The sequence below is a fragment of the Corvus kubaryi genome, unplaced genomic scaffold (genome assembly GCF_017639235.1).
Source record: "Corvus kubaryi isolate FWS band 111438036 unplaced genomic scaffold, C.kubaryi_AGA036_p1.0 split3-73, whole genome shotgun sequence".
In the NCBI taxonomy this organism is placed as follows: Eukaryota; Metazoa; Chordata; class Aves; order Passeriformes; family Corvidae; genus Corvus; species Corvus kubaryi.
In genome coordinates this window covers 44,947,502-44,974,199 of record NW_024582091.1, presented here as the reverse complement: position 1 = coordinate 44,974,199, position 26,698 = coordinate 44,947,502, and the positions used below count along the sequence as shown (strand labels likewise).

The following is a 26,698-nucleotide window of genomic DNA, read 5'->3' as shown; positions in this document are numbered from 1 at the left end:
ACTCACCCTCTATCCCTCTGGAGGGTGACAGCTACTAACCATGCAGCTTTGTGCATGCTGCAGAGGGGACTGGAGACAGGGCAGTATGCAGGAATAAGGAACACCAAACGGGGCTAGAAAACATCCACTACCCCTGCTGATGGTGTCTGTAACCCAGCCTGACTGCTCCTGCAGGCTCCTCCAGTTGATGCCATCAGAAGTGGGAGCAGTGTTCACACATAAGCAGCAGAACACCGCACTTAACTTAGCGGCTGACCAGGACCATTTCCAAGGTGCTGGAAATATTCAATGCAAGTCTGCATGTCTCAAACATGGAGTTCGTTTGTGTAGGTTTTTGAGTCATGCACAATAAAGAAAGGCACAAGGACACAGTGTCAGCCAAACGGTGCTCCCACAAGCATTAGCATATTTGCTAAACCAAACTTTGAATTATTTTCACACATATTTAAATTTGTTTCAGACCAAGAGTGCATTTTTACCATCTGAAAATTTTTGGACCGTAGGTTTTTAAGCTCATACTCTTGCTGAGAGTTGACTGCATGCATATGCTAAGAAAATACAGCTTTTCTCTCAAATAAAAAACATTCCAGGTGAAGATACACTTTAAATAAGCAGGCTTTTTCATTCCTTTGGGGGAAGGGTGGTAAGGATTTGGGAATTAAAGAGAGAAATTGAGTCTGGGAAGATAGAGTGAAACAAGGAAGAAAAACTAAAACACTTTCTACCTACCTATCCCTATCTTACTCTAATTGTCAGTAAGTTAAAAAAAAAATTCCCCTTGATCAAGTCTGTTTTGCCCACAGTTAAAACTGGCAAGTGATATCCCTATTTCATCCCATGAGCTTTTCAGTCTTATTTTTCTCCCCGTCTAGTTGAGAGGAGGGAGTAGTGGGGATGGGCATTTGGCAGCTATCAAAATCAACCCGCCACAAGGACCGAACAGCAAACTTGTTATGCAGAGTCAAAGACTAAATAATGCACACTCACAGCAATTTATACAGAAAAATCTTTCCCCTTAGCTCAGAGAAGAATGTCCAATAAGATAGCAAACCAGTCTACCTGGCCATAAACTAGTTCCAGCTCAGCTCCTGAGGGCAAACTCTTAAAGTTATTTTTATTACTGTAACAAAAACAATAGAAGACCCACAAAAAAACCAAACACCAAATACCTTAAAAAAAAAAAAAAAAAAAACAGAGAAGCAAGGCAAATGCTCTATATACAATAAAGCCTATTCTAGTATTGCTTACTGTAGTTCAAATCATTTGATCCTAATGGTGAGTTAAATTTCTGATATTGGTCCCTTGTAAAATGAAATCTCTTGGAAGGTTAACATCTTGCATTATCAGCAATACCTAAGTTTCTCTTTCAGATGCAAACTTTAAAAAATCATTCGATTAAGATAAGCACTTTTTTACCCTTAGTGACAGGCAGAGAAATGACTTAAACCAAAAAGCACCTCCAACAGAAAGCTGGCACTGTGCCCTGACGTGGGAATATCTGACAGTTTGATTATTTTCAAGAGTATACCACATGACTGTGTTGGAGACAGAAATGAAACTGCATCAAAATCAGCTAAAAACACAAGACGTGTACTGTGATTAGTTTAATTCTGTCTAGGTATTCAGATTTACAACTCTTTCCACTAACAACTTTTGTATAATCAGTTCTGTTCACAGATCAAAAACTGAAACGATACAATACTTGTTTCCATTTAACTGTACAGCACATTTACTGCTTGCTTAATACAGTAAAATACACTACCACTACATCATCATTTGATACGTTCACCAACTACATTTTCTCTCACTTTTATTAATGAGAAATGAGCTTGAACATTGTGGGAGAATCTACCTGCATTCAAGGCTACTAAACAAACAGATGAGGCATGTTCCCACAGGAAAGTTATCTGTGTAACCCACACTTGGAACTTTTTTTCAAGCTACTGCAGTTACTGGTTGTAGATTAGATAAGGAATGCTTGCGTGAGATTTTAGGGCAACAGATATGGAAACGATGATAAGACATCAGGTGACAGAGTTTTATGTCTTTGTTGCACAAGGCTAAGAATCCCAGTCTATTATCCTTCAATCTCAAATTGTCATCAGCAAGCTAAAGCTTAAAACTTACTCACTGAAAGGAAAACTACAACAAGAATCAGTAGCGAATTGTCTGGTAAAAATTACAATGCAAAACCTACATTATACAAAAATCACAGAAAACAGAATGGATGCTATTTAGTAATACAGAATAGCTTTCAAATATTCAATTCCAAGTTCACATTTATTTGCAGCAACTAAACAGATCATATTCATTTGCTTTCTGCCTTAGAAGTGGAGAAATGGCAACTAACCTTTTAGAAAGGGGTGTGCTTGACAAATTTGGCAAAAGACTCTGCATAAGGACTGTAGGAGGGGGAAAAGTAGCTTTAGAGGGGATCTATTATTCTGTTTTCTATCTCTTTGCTGCCTTAGAAGCAGCAGTGGAAATGTTTTCCTTGTATATAAGGCAACTCTGGTCACACAAGCGAAGTAAATATTGATTTTATTATAGCTGAGCTGGGAGCAGAAGTTAATTTCAATGGTCTGCATAGAATGTTTTATGAATTGCTTTAAAAATACTTTGCATTACAAGGTATTAAACCAGCTAAGAACCTTTTAAAATAATCTGAAGCTTAAAATGATTGAGCTGGACAATTTTATCAGGGTAAAAAGTATAGCTGAGAGAAAGAGAAACAGTATTAAAGGCTGCACTTCAGCAGCTCATAAAGCCAAGCAGGATGCTTTCTTTCAATCCAGGGCAGACAGTCCCAAAGCCTTTATGCTGGGGGACAGCTCAGGGGCAACCTCGCAAAAGCCCTGGGCTAGAACCAGTCACTAGCACAAGAAGGAATGGGCAGGGATAGAACCTATGTGCTCTTGGTTGGTATAGTTGGTATATCATATCACAGGCCTTAATTTCAAGTTAATCAGACCCAGGACAGTTTATCTCAATAATGAGGAGATATGTCATGACCACAGTACAATATCCACACTGTAGTGAAATTCAGCAAGTCAGATACAATCATTCTGCTTCCATCTGCATAAGACATACGGAATGCTCTGTTACTGTCAAATATGAGCAAGGGCTGCCAGTGCACACTTGTGGGACAGCTTTGATTCAGGCAGACAGACACAAGGGGAAAGCTGATGACTGCCACCCTGCACGGCACGGAACTCGGACAGCACATTTCCCGATCTCTGCAGAGAACCCTCGAACCATTTCCTGCTTTTCTGAACACTTCGACAGAAATTCATCTCCACACGTAACGAGTGTCAGAGTAAAGGCATCTCCTTGCCCTGCAGCACAAGCCCGGGTTTTACCCGCTGGAAGGATCAACCAGGGAATTACTGCAATTCGCTTTCTCAGCTGCTCGCTTAGCGAAGATTAGGGCGCGCTCCACCCAGACGCCACACAAATGAGGTCACATAGCTGACCACACTGCTGCCAATTCCTGCCCTATTCATCAGGGACGAGGGCAGGAAGCAGATGGAGCCCTCAAGTTAAGGGTCGCAACATTTCAGTGAGAACATAAAAGGGATCCAGCGGCAGATAATTCACCGGCCGGGGGAACGTGGTTTCTCCACATGGCAGAGCTGAGTCACGGGCACCGCTCTGTCCCATACAATGCGGACGGGCACAGGCTGCGTTCAGCAGCAAAACACTCCCCCCCTACAGCTTAAAAAAGGGACTCTACTACACGACAATAGAAAATATTTTCCACTTTTTCCATACCTATGTGCATTTAAGAGTCTAATATACATAAGAAGAGTTTTTTTAAGTCCTTCAGATCTTGAAAATGGGTTCACTTGAGGACCCAAAAGGCAACAATATGACGTAGTTACTACGTAAACCTGTTTCTATTTACAATAACGCTGTATGTCAGAACGCATACTTCATCACCTGCTGCCAAAAAGGAAATATACCATTTTCAAGTATTTAAAAGCTAGAGTTGTTTGAAATCAAACAGATTTGAGGTCCAACACAGCTCTACTGAACAACTAACTAGACCAGAGTTTACAGTAATATGAACAATATCATAAATATTATTTAGACTATTGTAACAGCTTGTGTGTGGTCTCAAATAATTTCAAGCTGCTATCAGTGCATCTATCTTGTGGGAACACAAATTCCTTCCCACCTGGAAGAAAGCTTATCATTTATAGGCTAGTGCTTCTGAGATTTCCAGAGACAAATGGTAACAAGCTAAATGCAGAGTTTCAAAAGACATGTTTTCAAACTATCTGTTTGCATAATGCCTCAGTCATGTCATTGCCATTGCCTTCTAATGCTATTAAAAACACTCGTTTCAATCACTGGGGTGATGCCTGCACAATTAATTCACGCAACAAAATATAAATTGATCCCTTGCTTCTGTTGACAACTGTATGAATAAAATAACAATATCTAGTTGCATAATGCTAAGATGCTGACATAGATTATTCAATAACTGCAGAGTGCTTTACTGGCTTCAGGAGCTGACATTTTACAGAAAATGTGCCACAAAGCAACCCCTTTCAGAAGGTTTCACAGGACCGGCATCTTTTTCTGCCTCCATAATATGGGTTAAGCAGCCTCCCCCTCCAATGACAGGGTGATATCCATCTGGGTAATGAGGCAATTGAGGTAAAAAAAAATATTTTAGAAAATAATCACATTAAGTAGTGCTACAACAGTAGAATATGTTTATTTAAACACAAAATAGCCCAATCATTTTCTTGGAACAGTTTCAGAAATTTTACTAGAAGAATATAAATTATCTCCCATGGCACGGAAGAGCAACAAAGAAAGCTCATTTTTTTGAATGGGTGAAGAAAGTACAAGATCCTTTCTTTTTTCCCCTCCCGGATAAAGAGTAAGTTTGGTTCCAGTCAGGCACCACTAGCCTACCAGTGCCACCACCAACTTGAGAGTTTAAGAGATTATTAAGAGAGATTAGACTGTTATAAAGAAGGGCATCCCACCAGATGATCTAAATTGCTTAGTATGTTTTAGACCATAAATCAATCTCTGACAAAACTTAGTTGTGCTGCTTAGGCTTCAGAGAGCACAAGTTAGTCTCACCCACTTTGGTTTCACCCAAACTAATTCATTTACAATCAGATACTTTATCAGGTATGAGCTTCAACCTCCCTTCCTCCAGTCCCTGCCAATTCTCACAGGCAACCAAAAAAAGCCAAAGCCACACCTCTGCTGACTGAAAAGTGTCCCTGTTATTTATATTCTAGATTTCTGTGAAACACAAAGGACATGAAGGAACAATTACATACGCACCCCTTCCAACTTCTCCACCCATTTTTTCCGACTATTTCTAGTACTGCATCATTAAAAATCCTGTCCTCTCAGAGAATGGCCTCTCCACCTTAGCACACTCCCCCTCCCCGCACCATTTATTTTACCTTCAGGTTTTTTCCTCATTTTCCCTTCTGTGACTCTTACCTTCTAGCTTTTTTCAGGTTTTTTTTCAATCCTGTGTGCATTTCCAACACACTAAGAAGCAACCAAAGCCACAAGTCCCTCACAGTCTCCAAAAACAGTTTTAAAAAAAGTGAGCAGATGACAGTGAATTTGAGACTCTGACTCTACTAGAAAGCAAATCTACAGTCCTACACTTTATGAAGAGTTAGGAAGAGTATAATTCAACAAATTTCCTGAAAAAAATCCTGCCACTTGATTAAGAAAAATTACAATTGCAATATACCAGCCATGATCTATGTGCTTTCAAAAACGGAGGGCTCTCAACTCAGACTTAAACAGGCTTTAAGAAACCATCACTAAACACTCTTCTCAATCATACAAAGCACCTGAGCAAGCAGGTAGCTGCTACTCAACTAGGAGATTTACACCTTAGCCTAGCTGCCCAGAGCAGGCACAAGAGAAATCATCCATAGACACACAAACATCGCCAAATATTAAATGTGTGCACACACTGGCACTTACATGTTAAAAACACCTGAAGGATTGAGACAGAAAACCCCAGAGAGATTGACCCTCCTATTATACCATAGATGAACATTTCAGAGATTTCACAACTGCAATGTTCATCAGTTAACGACATGGCTGGTTGTAACTCTGGTCCCAAGTTTATGCTCTTCTAAAAATATAACCAAAAAAAGAAGGAAGGGAAAAAAAAGATCCAATAAATAGTCCTAAAAAACCCACACCAATACACACAGAGCCAGAACAAACAACTTCCATGAATAGCAGCCCAGGTTAAAAACCAAGCAGATTGATTTTCTCCTACTGCTAACCTTCCAAGAGTGATCAGCTGCAGCTGTCTCACATTTGAGGGCTGAATACGTGCAGATTTTGAAGAACACTATAGATCTCTCCAACCTATAATTTACTGAGCTCTCCAGAGTCAGTCAAAAGCAACTCCACTCACATTACTGAGTTTTCTTGACGTTTTTGTCAGTTTCTTAAGAAAGCTTGGACTGAGCCACAAAGGAAAACTTTCTGCTCTCAGCTAAACTGGCATATATCCAAATCCACCTCATTGTTCTAGAAGCAAACATACATGAGATCAGAGTCCCAGCCCATCATTTTATTCTAAAGTTAGCCATTACACTGATACATCTTAAGAGGATTTTAGTTTCTCTTTCCAAAAACCCATATTCAGACTCCAGCTTTGTACCAAAAAACCCACATCAAAAATCAAGTGGACCAAATTCTTTATTGATGAACAGGTTCTGATTTCATGAAGCTCTGACACCACAAAATAAAGTTCCCATCTGTCAGTTACTGTATCCACATAACATATTCACAGGTACTAGGAATGCTCAAATTGTCTTTTCCTTGTCAATCTGTGTTATTTGGCCCTAGTCACAAAACAGAAGAGACAATCCACGAAATTTCAATTAGAATAGGTATGAAGGATGGCAAAAGGAAAAGGAAAGAATAACATCCCAAATTTCTTTTCGAAAGCATCCCTCCACAAAACATTCTTTCCAAACTACTGGAAACATTGCTCTCTTGAGATACCACGAAAATGAGGATAAAAACCTGTGATGGGTCAAGGAGCTGCTATGAGTTTATACATTCAAAAGTACCAGAAGGCACAGTAAGCAGAACTGTAAAGAATCAAAAACAACTAAATGCTGAAATGACCGTAATTTAATGCATGGTTTAAGAAAATTGGGGACACTAAGACATTCAATCAGAAGAACAATAAAATTTCTACCATGAACAAGTTACTGCTATAGGCGAAAGGGAACCCCACAACACAAGCATTACTAAGATGATCTTGCGGCTGCAGGTGTGACGCAGCCAGAGCTCACACAACACTTGCAGTGGACCAGCGCCACAGAAAACAGCCTGCTCTGTTTCCTGCCATGCTTTCCACAATCTGCTCTGTTAGAGTAAACTAACTTTTGCAAAGTTAAGAAAAGCAGCTTTCATCAGGTGTAGAAGACAAAAACAGATCTACATGGCTGGATCCTTTCATCTACCACAGCCTTCAGAACACAGAGAAGCACTCACCCAGCGGAGGGTAACAGGGCTGCCGGTCGGTATGCTGAGGCACGGCAACCTTGTACTCTTTCCACTCAACTTTTTTGGCTGTTTGAATGCTCATGATCAAGCTCACTCTTTGAATAACAGGAAAGTGAAGATGCAGAGGAAGTACACGCTTGTACCCATGCAAGAACTGCATGCTGGGATTCAAGGGGGAGGGAAGCGCTGGTTTTCCTCAGAGGGTTTGACACATTCAGCCACACAGTGACTGACAAAACCAGTCAGGAAACAAACCTTTAAAAAGGCTGCATGTTAGCAAGTAACATACTTCAAGCTAATTGAGATTTCTTTTCTCTTTAAAATCAGATTAATATGCTGCTTTGCTACTCCTTATGAAAATAAGGGGAAACTCCAGCTTTCAGAGAACTGGCAAGTTAAATTCTACAAACTGAAAATAGGAAAGCTGATGGCAATTTTCCTTTTCTGTTCAAATCAAGCTCTATGGTCAAAAACCATACTCATTTTAAAAATCCTGAATATTTTTAGCATTCATTCTGTAAAAAGTTTGCAGTATCACTATAACACTTTTTTCACACATTCAACAGAACATAAAACCAGCACAACTTTTCAAGGTAAGCATCCACATCTTTTAATGGCCTTTCAAAAGGGCACAAGAAATTTTAAACACAAGATTACAGCATAAAAAGGAAGTTGTACAAATAAACCTCCAAGTCAAAATAACAAACTCTGATTAGGCATGCCCTTTCCACTGTGCAGTAATTCCAAATAAGACAGAGCAAGGAACAGTAAAGCAGAAGGTTGATAATGCAAGACTATGATAGGATCAGAGTTATTTTACAAGTGAGCCTTTAAACTATGCTTACCACCAGAACAGAAAGCAAATCCAATCCCTCTGTCTTCAAAAGCCTGCTAGCAACTTAATAATCAAATTAAGAGGACTCCAAATTTTGTAGTTATGAAAGACACTCCATATTCCACACTTTTGGATACTGAGCTGTACAGAATCCCAATAGTCACAACAAAGTAATGCAAGAAGAGATTAAGTATAACACATGACCAGAGAGGAGAATTCTAAACCACAGAATTGGTTTCAAAAGTGGAAAGGGGCTGTTTGATTTGTCTGCCTGTTTCACTGCACTATGCTATAAGACAACTGTCCTAGATACAGCTCTCCTCTCTTCACTGATACCCACTTGGGACAGTTTACTGTCTCACACCCCAGACACTGTTCAGGGGAGGGAAAGAGGGAGAAATCAAGATCAGATTTTTCTTTTAATTTTTGTGGGCCAGAAGTTGGTCTTACTTAATTTTGTGGGTTGGAGGTTTTTTTCCCCAAATTGAAGAATTCCACGAAGTTAAAGGCTGAAGGAGTTTTGTTTCCATGAATAAAGACAACCATACATTCAGGGGGCTAAATCAGACATTTGTATCCAAACATTTCTGTGAACCATGCAAGCAAGAGCGAAGTGGAAAGGCAATAAGAGTTTTAAAGCTAGGATTTCTATTTTAGAAACAAACAAGGATGTATTTTGTAAATACAAATACAAACATTACTGTGCCAAGCACTTCACGAGCACAAAGCGAAAGGACACTGCCAACTCCACCAAGCAAACAATGAGAATTAGCAGACAGACCTGCACATTTGCCAAAAGTCTTACCAACAGCACTACATCTTCCTTTTTTCAAGCCTTGATGAGACTGGTCTGAATTCCCTACAAATGTTCTCCTGTGTATCCAACACCTCACTTCACCTTAGTCCCTGCCACTCCAAGATAAGGCCCACCCACACTTGGCAAGACTGAAGAATAAGCACAAGTTTCAGGAATAAGCTAGTTTGTGACAACATTTCTGGGTTTACCACTTCTCAAATGAGAAAGTGTTTGCAGGCGGTGAGAGCAGTTAGAGAAACACTAGTCTGACTATCAGTCCCTTGAACTTCATTCAATGTGAAGCTATCAGAGAAGCTGAGTAAAATCATTCATGCACCAGAGCTTCCAGAGAAGCTCAGCTCTCAAGCTCTGCCTGCCATCAGCAGCTGTCCCACGTACATCAGAGAAACCACTTTTATCTAACAGCAGGTTTTATATCAAAAATCCAACATTTCAATAAGAATAGACACTGAGAATATTTTTTAACTTGGGAGGGGTTGTTGCACTATATTTAAATTAAAAAATAAACAACTCTTGCCTAAATGGAGATAGAATTACTAGCATGAAATAGTTGCATATCAGAACCCATCTGAAAGAAGTTAACTTTAGGATGGCAGGAATATTTTTAAGCTAAATTTTACAAGTGAAACCATGGCCTCTGTGAATATCTGAAGTATTGGGTGTGAAATCCATACATTAACTGCAAGAGCAGATAAGCAAAAGTGAAATGGAAATTTCTGGTCAAAATAATCTTTGAAAAAGGCAAAGGAAGACTTCTTTAAAATTTTTTAAAGCAAACTCCAGAGCTCAAAATACTAGTATACTCTCTACCCATAAACCACTTCATTCATTAAGAGGAAGACCGTCTTATTTCTACTACTACTGAATTCAACAGGCCATTTATTTAGCAGCTCTCTGACTGGAGTACGTGCTCTCATCTATTCTCTCTGGTGTTGACAGCAGGAATCAAATTTTGTACATGCCACTGGCCCTATTATAGTTCCACAGCAGCTGGCTGGCTGCCTAGGCTTCTTATCATGTATGATAAAGACCAGCCGAACAGACCAGCTGAAACTACTGTGGGAAGACAGGAGAGTGAAGCCTAACTAGAAGCCTAGGAAGTAGAAATCATGTCTTTTTATGCTTGCCTATGTATTACAAAGCATGAAGAACAAGGCTACACTCAACACATGACAAGCTTGCTTTAACAGTTTTCAGAAGGACTGGAGCTTAGATGACAATTCAGCCCTTGTTGAAGAGCAGGTCTGAATACCACACTTCATATGTGAAACACTACCCACCTATACAGCAGGGAATGGGAAAGCAAAAAAGCATATAGAGGTGCAGGGAAAAGGGGAAAAAAAAGGGGAAGAACCCCAGATAACTGTACCCATTCATTTGAAGGTGAGCTCATAAAAACTTAAGATCACTTCTCTATCACAGCCCCAGCATATACACAGTCAGCACTGGGTTCAGAGTAAAATTAAAGTTCACAGAAGCAAACAACAATGGGAACAGAGGGCAACATCCTTTAATTATAAAACTCCCCTGTATGCAAGACAATCTATAATGAGATTAGTTTCCATTTCTTCTTTGCCTTCTGGGAGCCTTCCAAGAGCCTTGAATGCCTTGACTCTGAGAAGAGGAAACTGGCTTCTTTTTCACAGCCTGCCTCCTTCCAGCTGCATTCCAAGTAGGCCTTGGGTAGCCCTGCTCTGAACTTCCACTCTTCCATACAAGTCCATAGAGAAAGGCTTGGGTTTATGGCAGAGGAAAAAACAAATCTAAGGGACTTCTTATGGGAGCAGAACAAGGAGGTACAGAGTTCTTCCTTCACCAAGGTGAGAGCCAAGCAAGCCAAGTGTTCTCCTTCCTACAAGGGAAGCTCAGTCTTTCTCAAGGGTCCTGTGCTACCTGTCTAGTCCTATCCTTTATAATACTGCTAGAATAAGCATCTAGTTAAGAGCTTCTCGCACTGTGGGACATTAACATCCCGTAATTTTGTTCAGGATGTTTTATTTCACCACAACAACCTGACAACTTTTTTTGCTGGCCTGCCAAACATGATTTGAATTAGCAGGCCACACAGTTCTTGTTTGAGCAGGCAAACGAGAGCTTCTAGGCAATGCTAAGGAGAAGGATGGTGAAACGGCAACAGTAACTTGAACAGAAAGTCATGTTTCAAATGCCTGTTGCATTTTGATGGCAACTGGTTATTAGTTTAACCCCTACTTCCAGGAAACCCACAGCACCAGCAACTTCAAACAGAGAACAGTGAGTTCTTAGCATTTCTATTGAAACCTCCTTTCACACAGCCAGGTTCACGTCAGCATAAAGCTTTCTACTGGAAAGAAAATTAGCAATACAGTAAATGCCCTCACTACCGTGGAAGAGGAACAGCATGTGTGGCAGCTAGTGGAGCACTGCAGTACAGATAACACATAGATATTCTCATTGCTTTCACAGGCAGCTCCAACACAAACCCTTCCACACACAGCGCTTCAGGGACTTGACACATGGGTCTCGTAAAACAGCATGTCTGTGGCTGCCACAAATAACTGACTCATCCTGCAAAAGAAATAATAGTAGCAGCTGTAGATAAATTGTGATGCCTTTCAAGAATCACCGTAATTTTAGTCTTTTTTGACATTCCTCTTACAGCTTCCCTTTTCCTTTTGTACAAGGGAATATTTTGAATGTAAATACCAAGAAACGTAAATACCTGGGGACCACATGAGTCTTCCAAAAGCGTTGCTTACATTATAATCACACCTGTGAAACCCAACCACAACCAAACAGTACCTGCTTTTCACAAAACATCCTGGGCCACCTGTTTACAGCAACTCAGAGGAGCGACAGGAGGTTCACAGGACAAGTAGAAGCCTTCTGTATCTTGCTTCTCATTTAAAATGCTGAGCACACCTTCCAAAACAAGGTTCCTGCCCATTCATATGCACCTTTATAAAACAAATCCCAATGAATCCATGACAGACGCACTGCTCAACACTTGTGTGCTCATATTCTGGGGTGTAATGTGTACTTCAGCAGAAGCCCAGGCACTGAGCCCTGAGTGACAGCATGTAAGCCCAAGCACAGGAGAGGGGCCATCACTTGAGCTGCCCCAGCTCCTCCAACCAGCAATGCTGGTGGTTCAGTTTTCAAATTCACTTTCCCTGCTGCAGTAGGACAGACTGGGTTCAAGCCAGTGGCCAAGCACCTCTAAGAGCTGCTGGTAAGCAATTCCACCCAGGACAGGTAACTGCCTTTAGCATACCCCACAGTACCAGGAACTGCTGCAGAAAAAGGCACTGCTTCCAAAAAACATCTCATTCCTCTGTCCTTCACATGCCAGGACACAATCCAAAGCTTTGGAAGCAATGGTTTAGGCAACATATGAATAATTTACTTGTACACTTTCCTGTCACTCATTTTGTAAATGAGTGTTTGTACCTCCAACAACAAACATCTCAAAGCTTCCTTGTAAATACCACTGGGTGTTTGTCTTCCAAAGAATTTTCTGATACATTCTTTTCAAATCCTCCCGGCTTTCCCCATCCAGACTTCACAGGGCTGTGCATTGGTGTCTGCCTCAAGCTGGGCAGAGGGAAAGGAAAACATATCAGGAAGCCTGGAGAGCGGCTCTGGAGCAAGCACATGTCCCTCCACTTGCCCAAGTCTTCAGGCCTTCACTCTAGCTGCTAGGGCTGCAACCACAACCTTCATCCCAAAAGCTAAAACTCTCATCTCCTACCATGGTGAGGAGAAGGAGGGGACATAATCACAGGCCCATTTCAAGAGTTGCACATCCTGACCAATGACCACATTCATGGTCAGCAGGGTGCCACCAACACTGAAGCTCCAAAAATCTGGAAGTTTGGTTTTCCTTTTTTTAATGCCCTATAACAACACATGGGTGATCAGACAGCACCCTCTAAGACATTAACTCTTCAGCCATACCATTTAGAACATGCTGTTTATTTGCATACTGACACTGAGTGTCTCACATATACGCATTACCAGTCTTGTTAAAATTAGCGTTCAATTTCTTCTACCCAGACAGTCTACTTCCCTTCCTGCTTGCAACAACGTATTCTATTCATGCTTTTCCACAACAGAAAAACAGAGGACAAAGAGGGACAGCATTGTGCAGAGCTGCCCTGCCTTCTGCAGGAACTAATAACGAAATTCTTTGGACTTCCCAGTCTCTATGCGAGGGATGGAAAGTTTTGCTCACCTGGAAAAGAGGGATCTGCAGAAAGCCTGTATTAGGAGCCCCAAGTTTCCCTGTTCCTTTCTTGAGTAGCAAGCATACTGTAGAGAGCTCCCTAAGTTCAACAGGCTGTTTTTCCTCAGTTCAGAGAGCTAAAAATTAGTAAGAAACTATTAGAGACATCCTAAAATCAAGAAAAATAAAACTAAGCCTGTTCCCTACAGACCTTGGTCAGGTCCAACACAAACATACCTCCAGTTAAACTCCCCACTTTTTAGAGGACAAACCTGTCTCCTGCCAAGGACCCAAGGCAAACACCCCTCTTTCTGAAACAACATTGCTGTATCAGAGTCAAAACAGAAAAAAAATCAACCCAAAGCACATCTACTCAGCTCAGTGCAGGAAGGCTGCACTGGGTGTTCAGGACTCAGCACAGTGACACAGCACCCAGCTCAGATGCAGGCACCCAGCCCAGAGTCCTGGAGCAGGCAGCTTGATGAGGGCAGGCATCACAGCATTCCTTCTGCACGATGCCAGAGCAACAACACAAAATTTTCAAAACTACAGAAATCCACCTTAGAATTAGCTACACGTGGTACCCATCTCAAAAACTCCATCTGTGTGTCTCAAAGTACTGTGGCACAATGACCAATTCTGCTACTGCATAAGCCTTTACTTTCATGAAAGACCCCTTTACCAAGAGGAAGAAAAAAACCCACACAAAACATACTCCTGTTCAATCCTCTTTAAACCCTCCAGTTAACTTAATATAGGCTTAATATATCTCTTGTTAATTAGTCCCAATAGTTCAATTTACACTCACTGCTAAAAGCTTACACAGCATTCCCAGCCTTTAGCCACTGATCTCCTTTTAACAGCTACAAATTGAAAATCATTGTGTGGTTAAGGTTATCAAGACTTCAACAAGGACAGAGTATATTTCAACAGATAAACCAACATTCAGATGTTTTGGTAGGTGTAACATTCTACAAAGGCTGTATTAAAAAAAAAATTGCATCAGTTGTCAGGTACTAGAAGTGCATCATTAAAACTGTTGTTAAAATCAATGGCCTTCTTTCTCTCCTTCCTCACCAATTAGCACAGAAGAAAAAGAATGAGGTAAAACCATGTGCTTTGTTAAATATTGAAACTACTGGAACCTGCAAAATAACTGATTACTAAACTACTCTGAGGCTGAGGTCAGTTTACAGAGGAACCATCACGCAGCAGCTATGGCAACACAGAACCACCACACTGCACTGCCAACTAGCAAAGGGAAACATAAGAACAAAGAGCGGAGCAACAAACAGCATCAACCTGCTTTCCTAGGGCTGCAGAAGTGACAATTAAAGCTCTCAGAGGGAGGGCTCTTCAGTTTAGCACAGCATTTCTGTGTAGCAAGGGACTTGGGAATGAGTGTGTAAGAGAGACAAAGCACATGGCACAACTGAATCATTACCTAAAGGAAGATTAGACCCACACAACTAAACATCAAAAAGCCTTATGTCTCTCTAACAGTAATGGGAGCCACACTCATAAGCAGAGATCCAACAGCAGTGAAAATTATAGTGCATTTTATTTGGGACAGAATGCGCACCTATCTATCTCAAGCCACCTGCCCAGGTTCCCAAGCAGAGACTGGGGAGCAGCCCAACTCACACATCAGCTAAAGAGGCTAAGTAATAGCTGGGTTAGCAGGCACCTCACTCAGCTCCACACTGGCTAAGGAAAGCTCACACAAGCCATGATCAGCAGAGATGTGCTAAAAAGAGGACTAGGCAGTGCTAAGCAGCTCAGGGGCAGTAACTGATTCAATTTTGCAAGCCAGCAAAAGATTGCATGTTTACACTCTCACTTGTTTTCAAGAAATTTTCAGCAAGCTTTCTGTGTGTATACTTTGCAGGCTTCTGCCAGGTCAAATGGAAAACACTGGGCTCAGTTATTTAAGCTCAAGTGTGCAGAGGAGTAATTACCAAAGCTCCACTGGACAGAAGGATTGCATTCTTTTATTCTTCAAATGCCACCACCCACTAAGATATGATAATAAAACTCTCAGAAACCTTGTAAGCAAATCCAGCAAACACTGTGCAGAAGTTAGCCCACAATCACATGGTACGCATCTCAAAAACTCCATCTGCGTGTCTCAAAGTACTGTGGCACAATGACCAATTCTGCTACTTGCTGCCACCACCATCATTCTTTTTGTCCATAACCAAGTGCTAGTTGGATTTAAAGCCTAAATCATGTGAAGGTTGAGATTGAGGCCACAGATACAGTATATTATAGAAAGTCTTTCTGTGCAAAACTGACTGGAAAATCATACACATTCCTAAGCCATACAAATGAAGTCCCAAAACACAACTGCTCCTTCACAATTACTGTGATGCAACAGATGCAGCACAGCATTCCCACAAATATTTAATGTCAACAATATACATGTTTACTGGCCAATTTTAAAACAATTTAAGGGTTAAAAACAGATGCACACACTATAGTAATAATATTATTGGTCACCTTACAGAAGCATCACTTGAAATGTGAGCAGGCACAGTCTCATCCAGGGTCTGAACAGCAGCTTTTTACCTATTCATTTCACACCCCCATTTTGTACTACTGGTTATGAAGCCATCTGATATTTCCTGCAACAACCTTACAACAGGCTCAATAAAATTTCACACTACTTTTACAAAAATATTTTAAGGCTGAAGCCTTTAATAATTTGCTTTTTTCCCCCTTTAAATTTAAGTGTTTAAATAACAATCACTGTTTTCATGTATTTCAAAAATATGTATATCATGGCTACATTCGCAATGAGTATATGAGTATGTAATATAAATATCTTTGAACAAAAGTTTTTACACCGAAGTGGATAGATTGAGATTCTGAGACACCACACACTATCCCGCGTGTTCAAGATCTTCACTCCATTTAGCAGATGAGCTTTTATAACTCCCCAGTCTCCCTAGCACAGGAAGCAAAGTGCTCCAAATAGCACACGTTTATCAGTTTGTTCCTTACTTTGTCTTGTCTTTTCTCCTACCCCACTTGTTTTTGTTGCTGCTACCAAACACTGAGTGGGTTTTATCATAGGGTTATTTACTTGCTAGCTTAACTTCTCCTGCTTGAGCAGCAACAAGTTGCGACTGAAAAGCAAGCCTTGTTTCTTTCGGCAGGCCTGCCAACACATCCAGGCAAAAGCCACTTCAACTTCACAAAGTTAATATTGAAGTAAGTTGTATTAAATTTGTTCACAGGTGTACTTAAAAAAATAATTCTTTATAGGTTGGTAAAACTCCAATATAAATAAAGGAGGAGATGGACAACCAAACACAAACAAGCTGTATGGCAATTGTAATTCACTCAAATATGAGTGTGTGACTGTCTTTGTTACTCTGCCTTCAACTCGCCCTAGAGTTGAGCACTTCTCTATAATACCTATACTCAATCGAACATTATACTGCCTTCATTACCAATCATTTAATATCTAACTTTTGTATTCTCACAGTTAACACTGTCATATAAACTCTTCTATTTATGTGCAGTTTCCTCACTTTGACTGGACTGGTTTAAGACAGCTGCATGAATAAAGCATTATAAACCTCCACTGCTTGGTTTTGGTTGGGTTTTGTTTTGGATTTTTGTTACTTTGTAGCATAACCACAGCATTCATACCGTCTGTTTTCTTTAATCTGCCTGTAGGTGACCTTGTTTGTTTAATTTTAAATCACAGCATTCTGACACATTCTACTCCCTATAACAGTTTGCCAAAAAAACCACTTTTGAATCACAAAAGTATTTCAGGTCAGCAACAGAAAAAATATATAACCCTATTACATACTATCTTCATCAATATGATTTGAAAGAAGGTATTCACACAATAAAGATCTTTACAGCTTACACTGAGATAAGCGAGGCAGTTTAGGATATAGGTGGCAAGTTTCAGAAACAGAACTTCATACCAATGCAATTAAGATGCTTGCAACGCTATTTAAAAACAACCTACTACAACCTACCTTTGCAGAAACCTGTGCTATTAAGACTGTGCATGTGAGACTCTGGGTCACTGAAAAGTAGCTCTAGTGTACATGCAGCTAAATGACCACAAAAAGGCAAGAAGCTGCATTACCCAGGGGTTTTCAGAAATCTACCTTTACACACAGGATAACTTCCCCCAGCCCTGCAGTTTTCCACCAGCTATCTGACTTGCCTCCAAATACTCATTTATACTTCCTGTAAATGATAAAAACTCCACTACTGTTTAGAAAAAACACTCTCAAAGCAAATCACAGGACAGTTCATTCAGTCTTCTCACTCACACATAATCATCAGGTGCAGTCACACTAACAATTTTGTACCTACCATCCCACCATAATTCTTAATAACTTCATCTTCCTTACCTTGTTCTACCCCTGATCTACACAGCTTTTCATCAGGGAAGAGGGAGGGGGGGAAGGGAGAAGCATTTTCACAAGAAATCTGGCTTGCATCAGATGTGTCTATGATGGCATTTTAGCTACCAGCTGGACCATGACTCACGGATCCCCAGTACCAGGCTTCTGACAAAGCCCAGCTTCCATCTGACAAACAAGACTGGAGAAGCTCCCAGGGCCTACCCCAGCCCTTGTTGCCTCCCCCAAGAATTAGCAGGAATTGCTTCAACACATTTCAACCTCTATATTTCAGTAATTTGTAGAGAAGTAGGACAGTACAAGGATACCCATCCAACACTAGACAGCAAGAACTTTATGACTACCACAGGAACAGCTGGAGCAACTCTCAGTTCCCATCATAACAATTCATTCCATTCCCTACACACTGTACAGCCCATTCTGGCCAAAAGCACAAAGAGGACTCCAGTGATGTAGCTGGTTTGCCATTTATTTCACTGCTTCAGAAAACCAGTCTCACCAACAGCCTACTCCCCAACTAAAACCAGGAAGTCTGCTGGGAAGCCATGCTGTGGCAGCAGTGGTGACAGGAGGGAATTCCTCATGTCTCATTTATTAGCCACTGCATCTGGCCACAACCAATTCCACACCCTACCTGTCCCTCAAAACCCAAGAACAGATTACAGACAAAGTAAGCAGATCAAAGTTCTTTTGGTAGGTTCCCCCCCTGCCCCAAACCCTCTCTTCTATAGCAAAACAGAAGAGCCAAGAGATTTGTTATGATCTGGGAGCTGCAAGGCATGTTTGGGTTCTGCGGTTGCTGGGGAGCAGGAAGGGTCAAACAGCAGCAGCAATCCCAAAACAGTGCACAGCTTGGGAAGTAGAAATAGAGAGGGTGAGCAATTCCAATCCAGCCCACTGCTTACAGAAATTATACAGGGCTCCTGAAGACATCAGAAATTTCACAGCTTCAGCCAGACTTTTCTCTGAAGATAAAATGGTCAAATTTTATAATTAAGTTTCATGGCTAATACCCCTATGAAATGCAAATTTCCTTCATTATCTGTAAAAAAATTTAACATATATTACATTCCACTCCCAAGAGTGCTGTATCAGCATAGAAAAAGGAAAAAGCCACCACACATCAGGATAATGTTAGAAAGGCTTAGTAAACATTGCAAGTACAAAACAGCACTCTCATCTACAACAACTTCACAGAAATGCACAAGTGGTTCAGCACTGCCAACCTGAACACAAGTTCTCCAAAATTATTTTGGAATAAGCCACATGCCTTTTAACATAATCCAGGTTCAAAAATAGGCACTGCCAAGATCCACTTACTCAAATAGTTTTTTAGAGGCACCACTGTAGCACCCAAGTATGTTCCAGTTCAGTGCTGCAGAGAGCTCAGCCCTCTATAGTCAGTCCCTCCTCCTTTTCTGGCACTGTAACAGGGCAAAAAGTAGCAAATGATACCCAGTGTGAGAAGGATAGATCACCACACAATCATAGAATCTGCTAAGGTAGAAGAGACATCAGGACCATGGAGTCCAACTCCTGGCCCTGCCCAGGACACCCCAAGAATCAAACCATACAATATATACCCCTTGTGTCTGGATACAAAATCCACTATGAAAGTGGAAGCTATGCAGACTAGAACAATGCGTATCATGTTTGCATTAACAAGTTATTGCCAGATCTTTGACTGTGATTTATGAACAATGCATACAGGAAATGGAATAAAAAAATCATCAAGCAACTATCTCTTGTCTAAAAAGCTGGGCACACGGTGGTGAAATCCCAACACAGTATAAAACCACAAGGAAACTATATACATGACACTTAAAGGCTGAGTTAAGTTTTTACTTCCACAAAGCCAAGGTCACAGGAACAAGCCCAGTGCAGTCACCAGCACAGAACCGCAGAAGCCTCCCCCAGCTGGGTGGGGACCTCTTGCTGAGAGTGAAACTGAAACTTTCCAGCAAGTTCCTGAAAACATCACTATCCCTCTTCATTCAGTGGAGCTATTAAAGCACAACTTTCACAGTTCCATACACAAGTAAGTACACGACAAAGAAGGAAACAAGCATATAGAAAGAATGAAAAAAATATAGCTACAAACTTCCAAATTCAGACATTGACCAGCAGGAGAGCCTTAGCATATCTTGGACCAATCAGAAAAAAACCCCCACAACTACCAGCTTTTCTCCAGCAGAGTTGCAAGGAAGCAGTGAATCTACCTGCGTTTTCAGTCCAAATGCCAATATCCAGACACTACATATATAGGAGAAACTGACGGATGTCAGAAAATGAGGATACCCATGAGAACCCCTGGGAGTCAACTTTACCAAACATGCAGAGCAGCTGAGCTCAACGTCCATGAACAGTCTTGAGAAGTGTTTGACATAGCTCTGATACCTCAAATGAGAAGCAGACTAGGAAAGGGGGGTGGGTTGGGGATGGAAGGGAAACAAAAAAGAAGTAGAAACAAATTTTATCACACATATACTGAATTCCCTCAGTTGTTTGCCTCAGTTGTTTGCACTTTTTCTGTATCTGCTACATGAAGTCTCTGATCTCATGAAGCAGTAAGCATGTCCTCTGTCTGCCACTTCTGTTCTGAATGTCTCTGACCCTTAAAAACCTTTTATGGGTTGAGTCAGATGATTTACCTTTAGCTCAGTTATGGCATTGGTTTTTTTAAAAAATGTGAATATGCAAGAAAACATTGTCCACATGGCATTTGCTCATTCTGGAGAAAATTATTCCAGTCACAACCTAGAGAACTACCATTCAAAAAAAATCCAAAGACTTAAGCACTACAAACACCAATTCTTACAAAAAATTTCAGATAGTTTTAAAAAAATTACAAGTCACCATGTTTCTAGTAATTGTAATCACTCAAGGTTTTCAGCAGTTATCTTCTATATCCCCAATGCCCAGGAGCTCCCCACACAGTCTGGATGTGACAAAGAAATAAACCCATCCCTTAAGCCCAGTCACATCAGTGATGTACTCCCACATGTGCCAGCACACGCACACTTGCTGCTGGCTGCCTCCAAGCCACCCTTGTTAGCTGGAGACAACTCAGGGGTGTTCAGCATGGGTTGCAAGAATTCCCACCCCAGCATGCGATAGGAGTAGTAGAGACATATGTTTTAGTACGAACTGAGGATTTACCATATTCCCAAGCAACTAACCAGAAACACCTCATTAAAGACAGACTTCTAACAATCTCAGATCCACACACTTCTGTATAATTACTCTCAACTTGAAAGGGCTGCATTTCTCAGGAACATCACCATTTCTAAATGCAAGTCCTAGAAGGGGAAAGTAGGTAGAGGTCTATGCATACCTATGTGTGCACAGGCATATATATCTGCATATATATCTACATATACCTCCTTCTCTCATCTTTAAGTGTACACAACAAAGATGACAAAAACCCATCCCCATTGCATCTTGTTCCATCACTTCAAAACCACTGCCTTACCTTGTGGCTGTGCTTTTCTACATCAGGAAGAAACATCCATGCCAGAAAGTGCATAATTACATTTCTATTTACTTTACCATTCACTTTTATGAGAGGGAGGGGTAGGAACATGAGCAGTTGAAAAGATGTCCTTCCCTGAGGGCTGAAACTCATGAAACGTATTTTTTGGAGAAACAGCGGGGTTTCTTCCCCTTGGAACTCTATCATCTCCATTCCCTGACCCTTACAATAACTTCAGTGGGTACATCTCATCACCGTGATAAGCCCCAAATAATGTATTTAATATTCAGTATTTTGAGCCATTTCTGCCACTCAGGAGAAATCTTGTAGCCTTTCTCTCAACATTAGTCACAAGTGACACCTACCTATCCAGTGACTAGTTATAACAAAAAAACAAGGTATAGGAACATACTAATCTTTGAAAGCTCTACCTTCTTTCAGTTTTGAAGGCATTAGTCCACATCTGTAGTAAGAAAACAGAGAGGAAAAGGAAGTCAGGGTAAGTTTTTTGTTTGTTTACTCTTACAATTTGTTTGTTTTCTCAAAGAAGACTAGGCTATAGTGCTAAAGATCAAGGCTGACCTTCCTGGATATTTCTGCTATTTACCCTGAAAAAAAGCACAGCTCTGAGTTATGGATACCCCGAATGTTACATTCACCTGTCAAGCCCAAGGTCTGTGACGATCAATAGTGCTGGAGAGTAACAAAGATGAGGCCAATTTTACAGTTTTTCCTTCTGATTATGAGCAAAGGAAAAAAAACCCCACTGTTCTGCAGTATAAACAGGTTTCATCTGCAGATACCTTAATTGATAGCTACTGTTGTAACATGGTGACCCAAAACTATAGTATAAAGAGGTCTTTACCACTTCAAATGTCATCCGGATATCCATCCTTAGGAACACCCTGCCTTAACAGGATAAAAGATCTGTTTGATAAGGTAGCTCTGATGGCAGGCTGAATACAGGTTGAAAAGCAAGAAAAATGTTAAGCCTTTGAAATATACAGTCATTCACTGAACAAACCCAAAACACATCACTAAACCTGGTAACAGCGAAGACGAACTATTTACATGCAGTTGGCACTATGGACAGATTGCGCCCAAGTGAAACAAAGATTTTTAAAGTGCTCCACTGGTCCAAGGAACACCACCAAAGGGGAACCAAGTTCAAGAAAACTAAGCACATGGGAAGTTAGAGCTGCTTCTTTACTCTTACCATCTCTCAACAGAAGTAACAGTAAGAAATAACTATGGGGAATGAAAGACAAAGTAGTAGAGGGATGGAAGAACACCCCACTTAAGTAAAAAAAATAAATAAAAAACAAACACAAACAAAAAACACCTAGCCATGCTGAAATACAGTACTTAGATTAGATTCAGCTACAAGAGAAATCAAGGGTATTCTTAAGTAGTAAAGGGGATCTAAATTCATTAGTAAGTATTTAAAAACATACTACAAGGAGGCAGCTTGTATCAGACAGTTCCATCACCCAGTATCTACTAGACACAACTGCTTACTAAATTACTGTGTGTGTTATGTGTAGAAACTGCCTTTTTTTCAGCCACTGTGTTTTTATTCTAAGCTGAAAGAGGTGTCTAAAGCATTTCAGCATTTCCACCTACTCCCCACTTTTATGCATCAACACTGCTCTCTTGCAAGAAGTCATCTCCTGGGGTTAAATTTTAACAGATCATGTTATATTTGCATAGGTCTAGTTAATGAAGAAGTGACTGGCAGAGAGCACAATATCCTGACCTTCTGTCATGAATTTTAATTGCCTACAGATGGTTAAGTTTAGCCTTATCTTCCCACATGAAGAAATCCACATGGATAATTTCTCCCTCACCTTATGTAGCACACTGGCACCTCATGGAACCCATTGCTGTGCCCTTGAGTTACCTGCAACACACCCTGTGGTGGGTGAAGTGGAGCAGTAGGTCAGGTGTGACCCCTGCATGGAGGAGCTGAGGTGGGTGCTAAACTGGAATTACTCTGCCCAAACCCAGTTAAAGAATTCTCCCTGCTAATGCCATGGCTGCTATAAATAGAGTAATCTCTAAACCAGCCCAGTTGTTCTGACTTTTATGATCTCCACTGCTCTTCTAAATTTGTCAAATTTCTTCAAAGAGAATAATTACTCATCCCTAACACAGGTTATTCAGGTTGCAACAGAAGAAAAAGGCCATTTTAAGAGAAAAGTCAGCTTGGAAAAATTGAGGAAAGGAAGCAAGCACTCTTCCATGAAACAAAGAATTTCAATTCAAGTGAACAATGAGAACCTTTCCTTCTACAGCACATTAATGCCAATAACAACTGAGAACAGACCAGCAGATTTATCAAAGCTGAGGTCAACTTGCAATTTATGAAAAACCTTTAATAAGGTCTACAAAATTCAATTACATGAATTTCAGTAAAATTTAGATATCCATTAGAGGAGGCACAAAGCTTTTCGCCTGTATAAGCAATTTTTAAAATCAAGGTTTCACTGAATAAATGACAATCGAAAACAAGATGCCTTTGCAAAAATCACATTGCTAGATTCAACTCTCAGCACCCTTACTCAGCACATTTTAGATGTGCCTTTTGGGTTTTTTCAATATGTGCTTTGCAAAGAAACCACTAACTTTGCATGCAGCAACTTGCAAGATCCTCAAAGATTTTCTGCCAAACCTCCTCTACACTACAGTGTTAATTCACCATATAAATATTCAAAAGATATTCTTGAATACTTGCCAGAAGTGAACACACTCTTCTGTAGCTACACAGACACATCCATGCTTACTTAGCTCACTATAGTAATGTTCTGCCCCAGGGTGGAAACGCAAGGCCAGCTAACAAAGTTCTACTAAGATAGGAAAAAAAATAAAATCCCAAGAAAGAAGCAAGCCATCTTGGTCACTCCAGGACACCTTTATCTTTTGATATTTAGCTGCCTGGAGCAAAGCAGGAACCCCAAAATTTTCCTTGTAAAATAAATAGTTCATAACGTTTCCTTTGGCTACTGCTTCCACATTTTTTACCCAACAATCCAAGACAGACCCGAGAAATTCACATCAGGATGAGTTTCTATATAAATAGCTGCAAGGGGACAGAGAGAAAGGTGTCCACATTCTACTTCACGAATCCCTCAAATACCATCAAAACCACTGAAAAACTATCACAAGAGCTCACCATGTCACATCTCAGCTAAGAAGGGAAGCTAAACAAGCCTAAGGACACCCAACCACGTCTTCTGCAGCTGATGACCAGATCGACACATCAGCTCAAAGTTAAGGTAAGTTTGGGAACCTACAGGCTTCTTTTACACTAAATAGAGACAGACTGCAAGGCAGAAGTAGGCATGAAGGGAAAAACAAGTAAAATTAGATTCTGTTTTGGTCACATTTTTCATCTGTTTCAAGAGGTTAATTTTGTCATTTTAGAGACCAAAGAACTCAAGGCCAAGGTGATATTTTGGACCCTTATTTAACCTAGCTTTACATTAAATAAGTATGTTTTCCTTAAGGATGTCATTTTAAAAGTAGTCTCTTTCTCATATATATTCTTACTTGAACAGGAATTTAAAATAATCTTCAAAATTAAATATGTGGTTATTTATATTTAATTTAGATGTTTATTCTTACTTGAAGGAAATTTTAAATAGGACTTTACAAATTATTTGAAGGTGAGAGAACTTATTTAACTAGTTCTACTTATTATAAAAGGAAATTAAAATTATTGAATCAGCTCTTGGTAAGGTTCTAGCAAAGATATTCTCTCACCTTGTATTAATACACTGCCCTTCATTACTGAGATATAATTAGACCAGTTTGCAAAAAGTGCAGGGCACTATTTTTGTACTTGAATATTAGAGCAACAGGTTACCTGTTTACACTACAGATATTTAAATAAAGAGCAGATTATAACAAGCTGGATGATTCTGGAAGACATGATCTAACTGACTCACCCACTCCTCAGCTGTACTCTCACCATTCCAAGCCCTGCAGGACTGGAGGAGGGTGAGGGAAATGTCTAAAGACTGTTAAAGAAGGGATTCTTTATGTAGTATAACCTGTATCTTGTTCTCCTCGATTAAGATACTTCAAGAATGTCTCAGTTAAAGAATAGTAATTTAACCAGAAATTCTCTTTTGTTACTATTTTCTGCATTAATTCAATACTTAGGTCTAAAAATAATTGTCTGCAAAATAGGATTTATAACTCTTTTAACTATATCCACCTTACACAGAAGGTGCAAGATCTATATCATATACCAACTCTCACTGAAATTAGATTTTACAATTTGTCAGACTTTCCAAAAAGGCTTTTTTGATACCTTGCAGATTCCAAACTGTAGCTGAGTTCAATTTATTCATCCAAAAGGGAAAGGGATAAAAAGAAAGGGTAAAAAATATAGCCCCTATTAAGTATACCACAATACAGATACAAAGCAGTTTAAAAAAAGTCTCACACAATTGACACACATTACTTTTCCCCCACTTACACCATACCACATCCCAGATAACAGATCCAGATCAAGATCCAACTCACAGCCACAGATTCTCACCAAGATCAAACATAATTAATTTAATTGCTTTTTAAAGACTTCCAGTAACATTAGTTATCTTAATTACCATTCATCTGCTCTGTCAGATGATAACCTCTTGGCTCTGCTAAATTCGGGAGTGCCAAGAATGTACCATTTCATTTTTTCCGTTGTACTGTAAATGACAGTTGAGTCTCTAACTTCTACCTTTTTATATTTTTTTGGCAGCACAAGAGGTTTTTAATAGGATAGCAAGTTAAGGTCCTTTTTGAGTGCTGGAAGAATATGAAAGGAACCTTACTACAAATGAGAATACAAGGCACACATAACACCTTAGGAGGAACAAAACCCCTTTTTCTGCCTTCTGCCCTCCATCCCTAGGAGAAAAACAGTCGCGTGCATTCTGGTATGAAGGGAAAAAAACCTGTCAGATTAGTGAGCATAAGGACCCACATCCATAAGAAAACAGACTTTTCCAACTGAAGGAAACAAATTTAAAGTTCCAATTCATTTCACAATTTCTCTCCTCCTTCCCATACCCACACAAATTATGCAGAATGCTTTCATAATCAGGTTGCACTTCTCTATGCCACATAAATTTTTGTTTCAGATGATCACTATAGTACATTACCATTTTTCAGCATTTGCAGTCATGTTCTTTAACCCCCTCCTTCTTTCCATAGACAGCAAAATGGAGTTCAAATGAATGCTACATTTTCAGCAATTTTTACTATATGGGGACAAATGTAAGTTAAAGCCAGAAAATGCAGGGCCAAAATAAGAAGCTATAACAAAACAAGATGAGAACTAGCAGGGAATATAAATTAATCAGCAAAACATTTCTAAGCAGTCTTCATTTTTCCTAGCACTTTATCTAAACATTATAAAGACACAGTCCATTTTCACCACCTGACTAATGGTTTG

The 26,698-nt window shown here is 40.1% G+C and overlaps 1 protein-coding gene across 5 annotated transcripts in view; it reads right to left on the bottom strand.

The window, feature by feature from the left end:
* Positions 1-26,698, bottom strand: part of UTRN (utrophin) — a 357,859-nt gene that overhangs the window by 316,365 nt on the left and 14,796 nt on the right. For 4 of the 5 annotated variants that reach the window (XM_042017301.1, XM_042017304.1, XM_042017306.1 and 1 more), the window contains exon 1: positions 7,516-7,621. The exons of the other annotated variant lie outside the window; for it this stretch is intronic. In XM_042017301.1, the coding sequence (XP_041873235.1) occupies positions 7,516-7,609 (94 nt within the window). In that variant the 5' untranslated portion in view covers positions 7,610-7,621. Of the gene's footprint in view, positions 1-7,515; positions 7,622-26,698 lie in introns of those variants that run through there. 5 annotated transcript variants of the gene reach the window in all.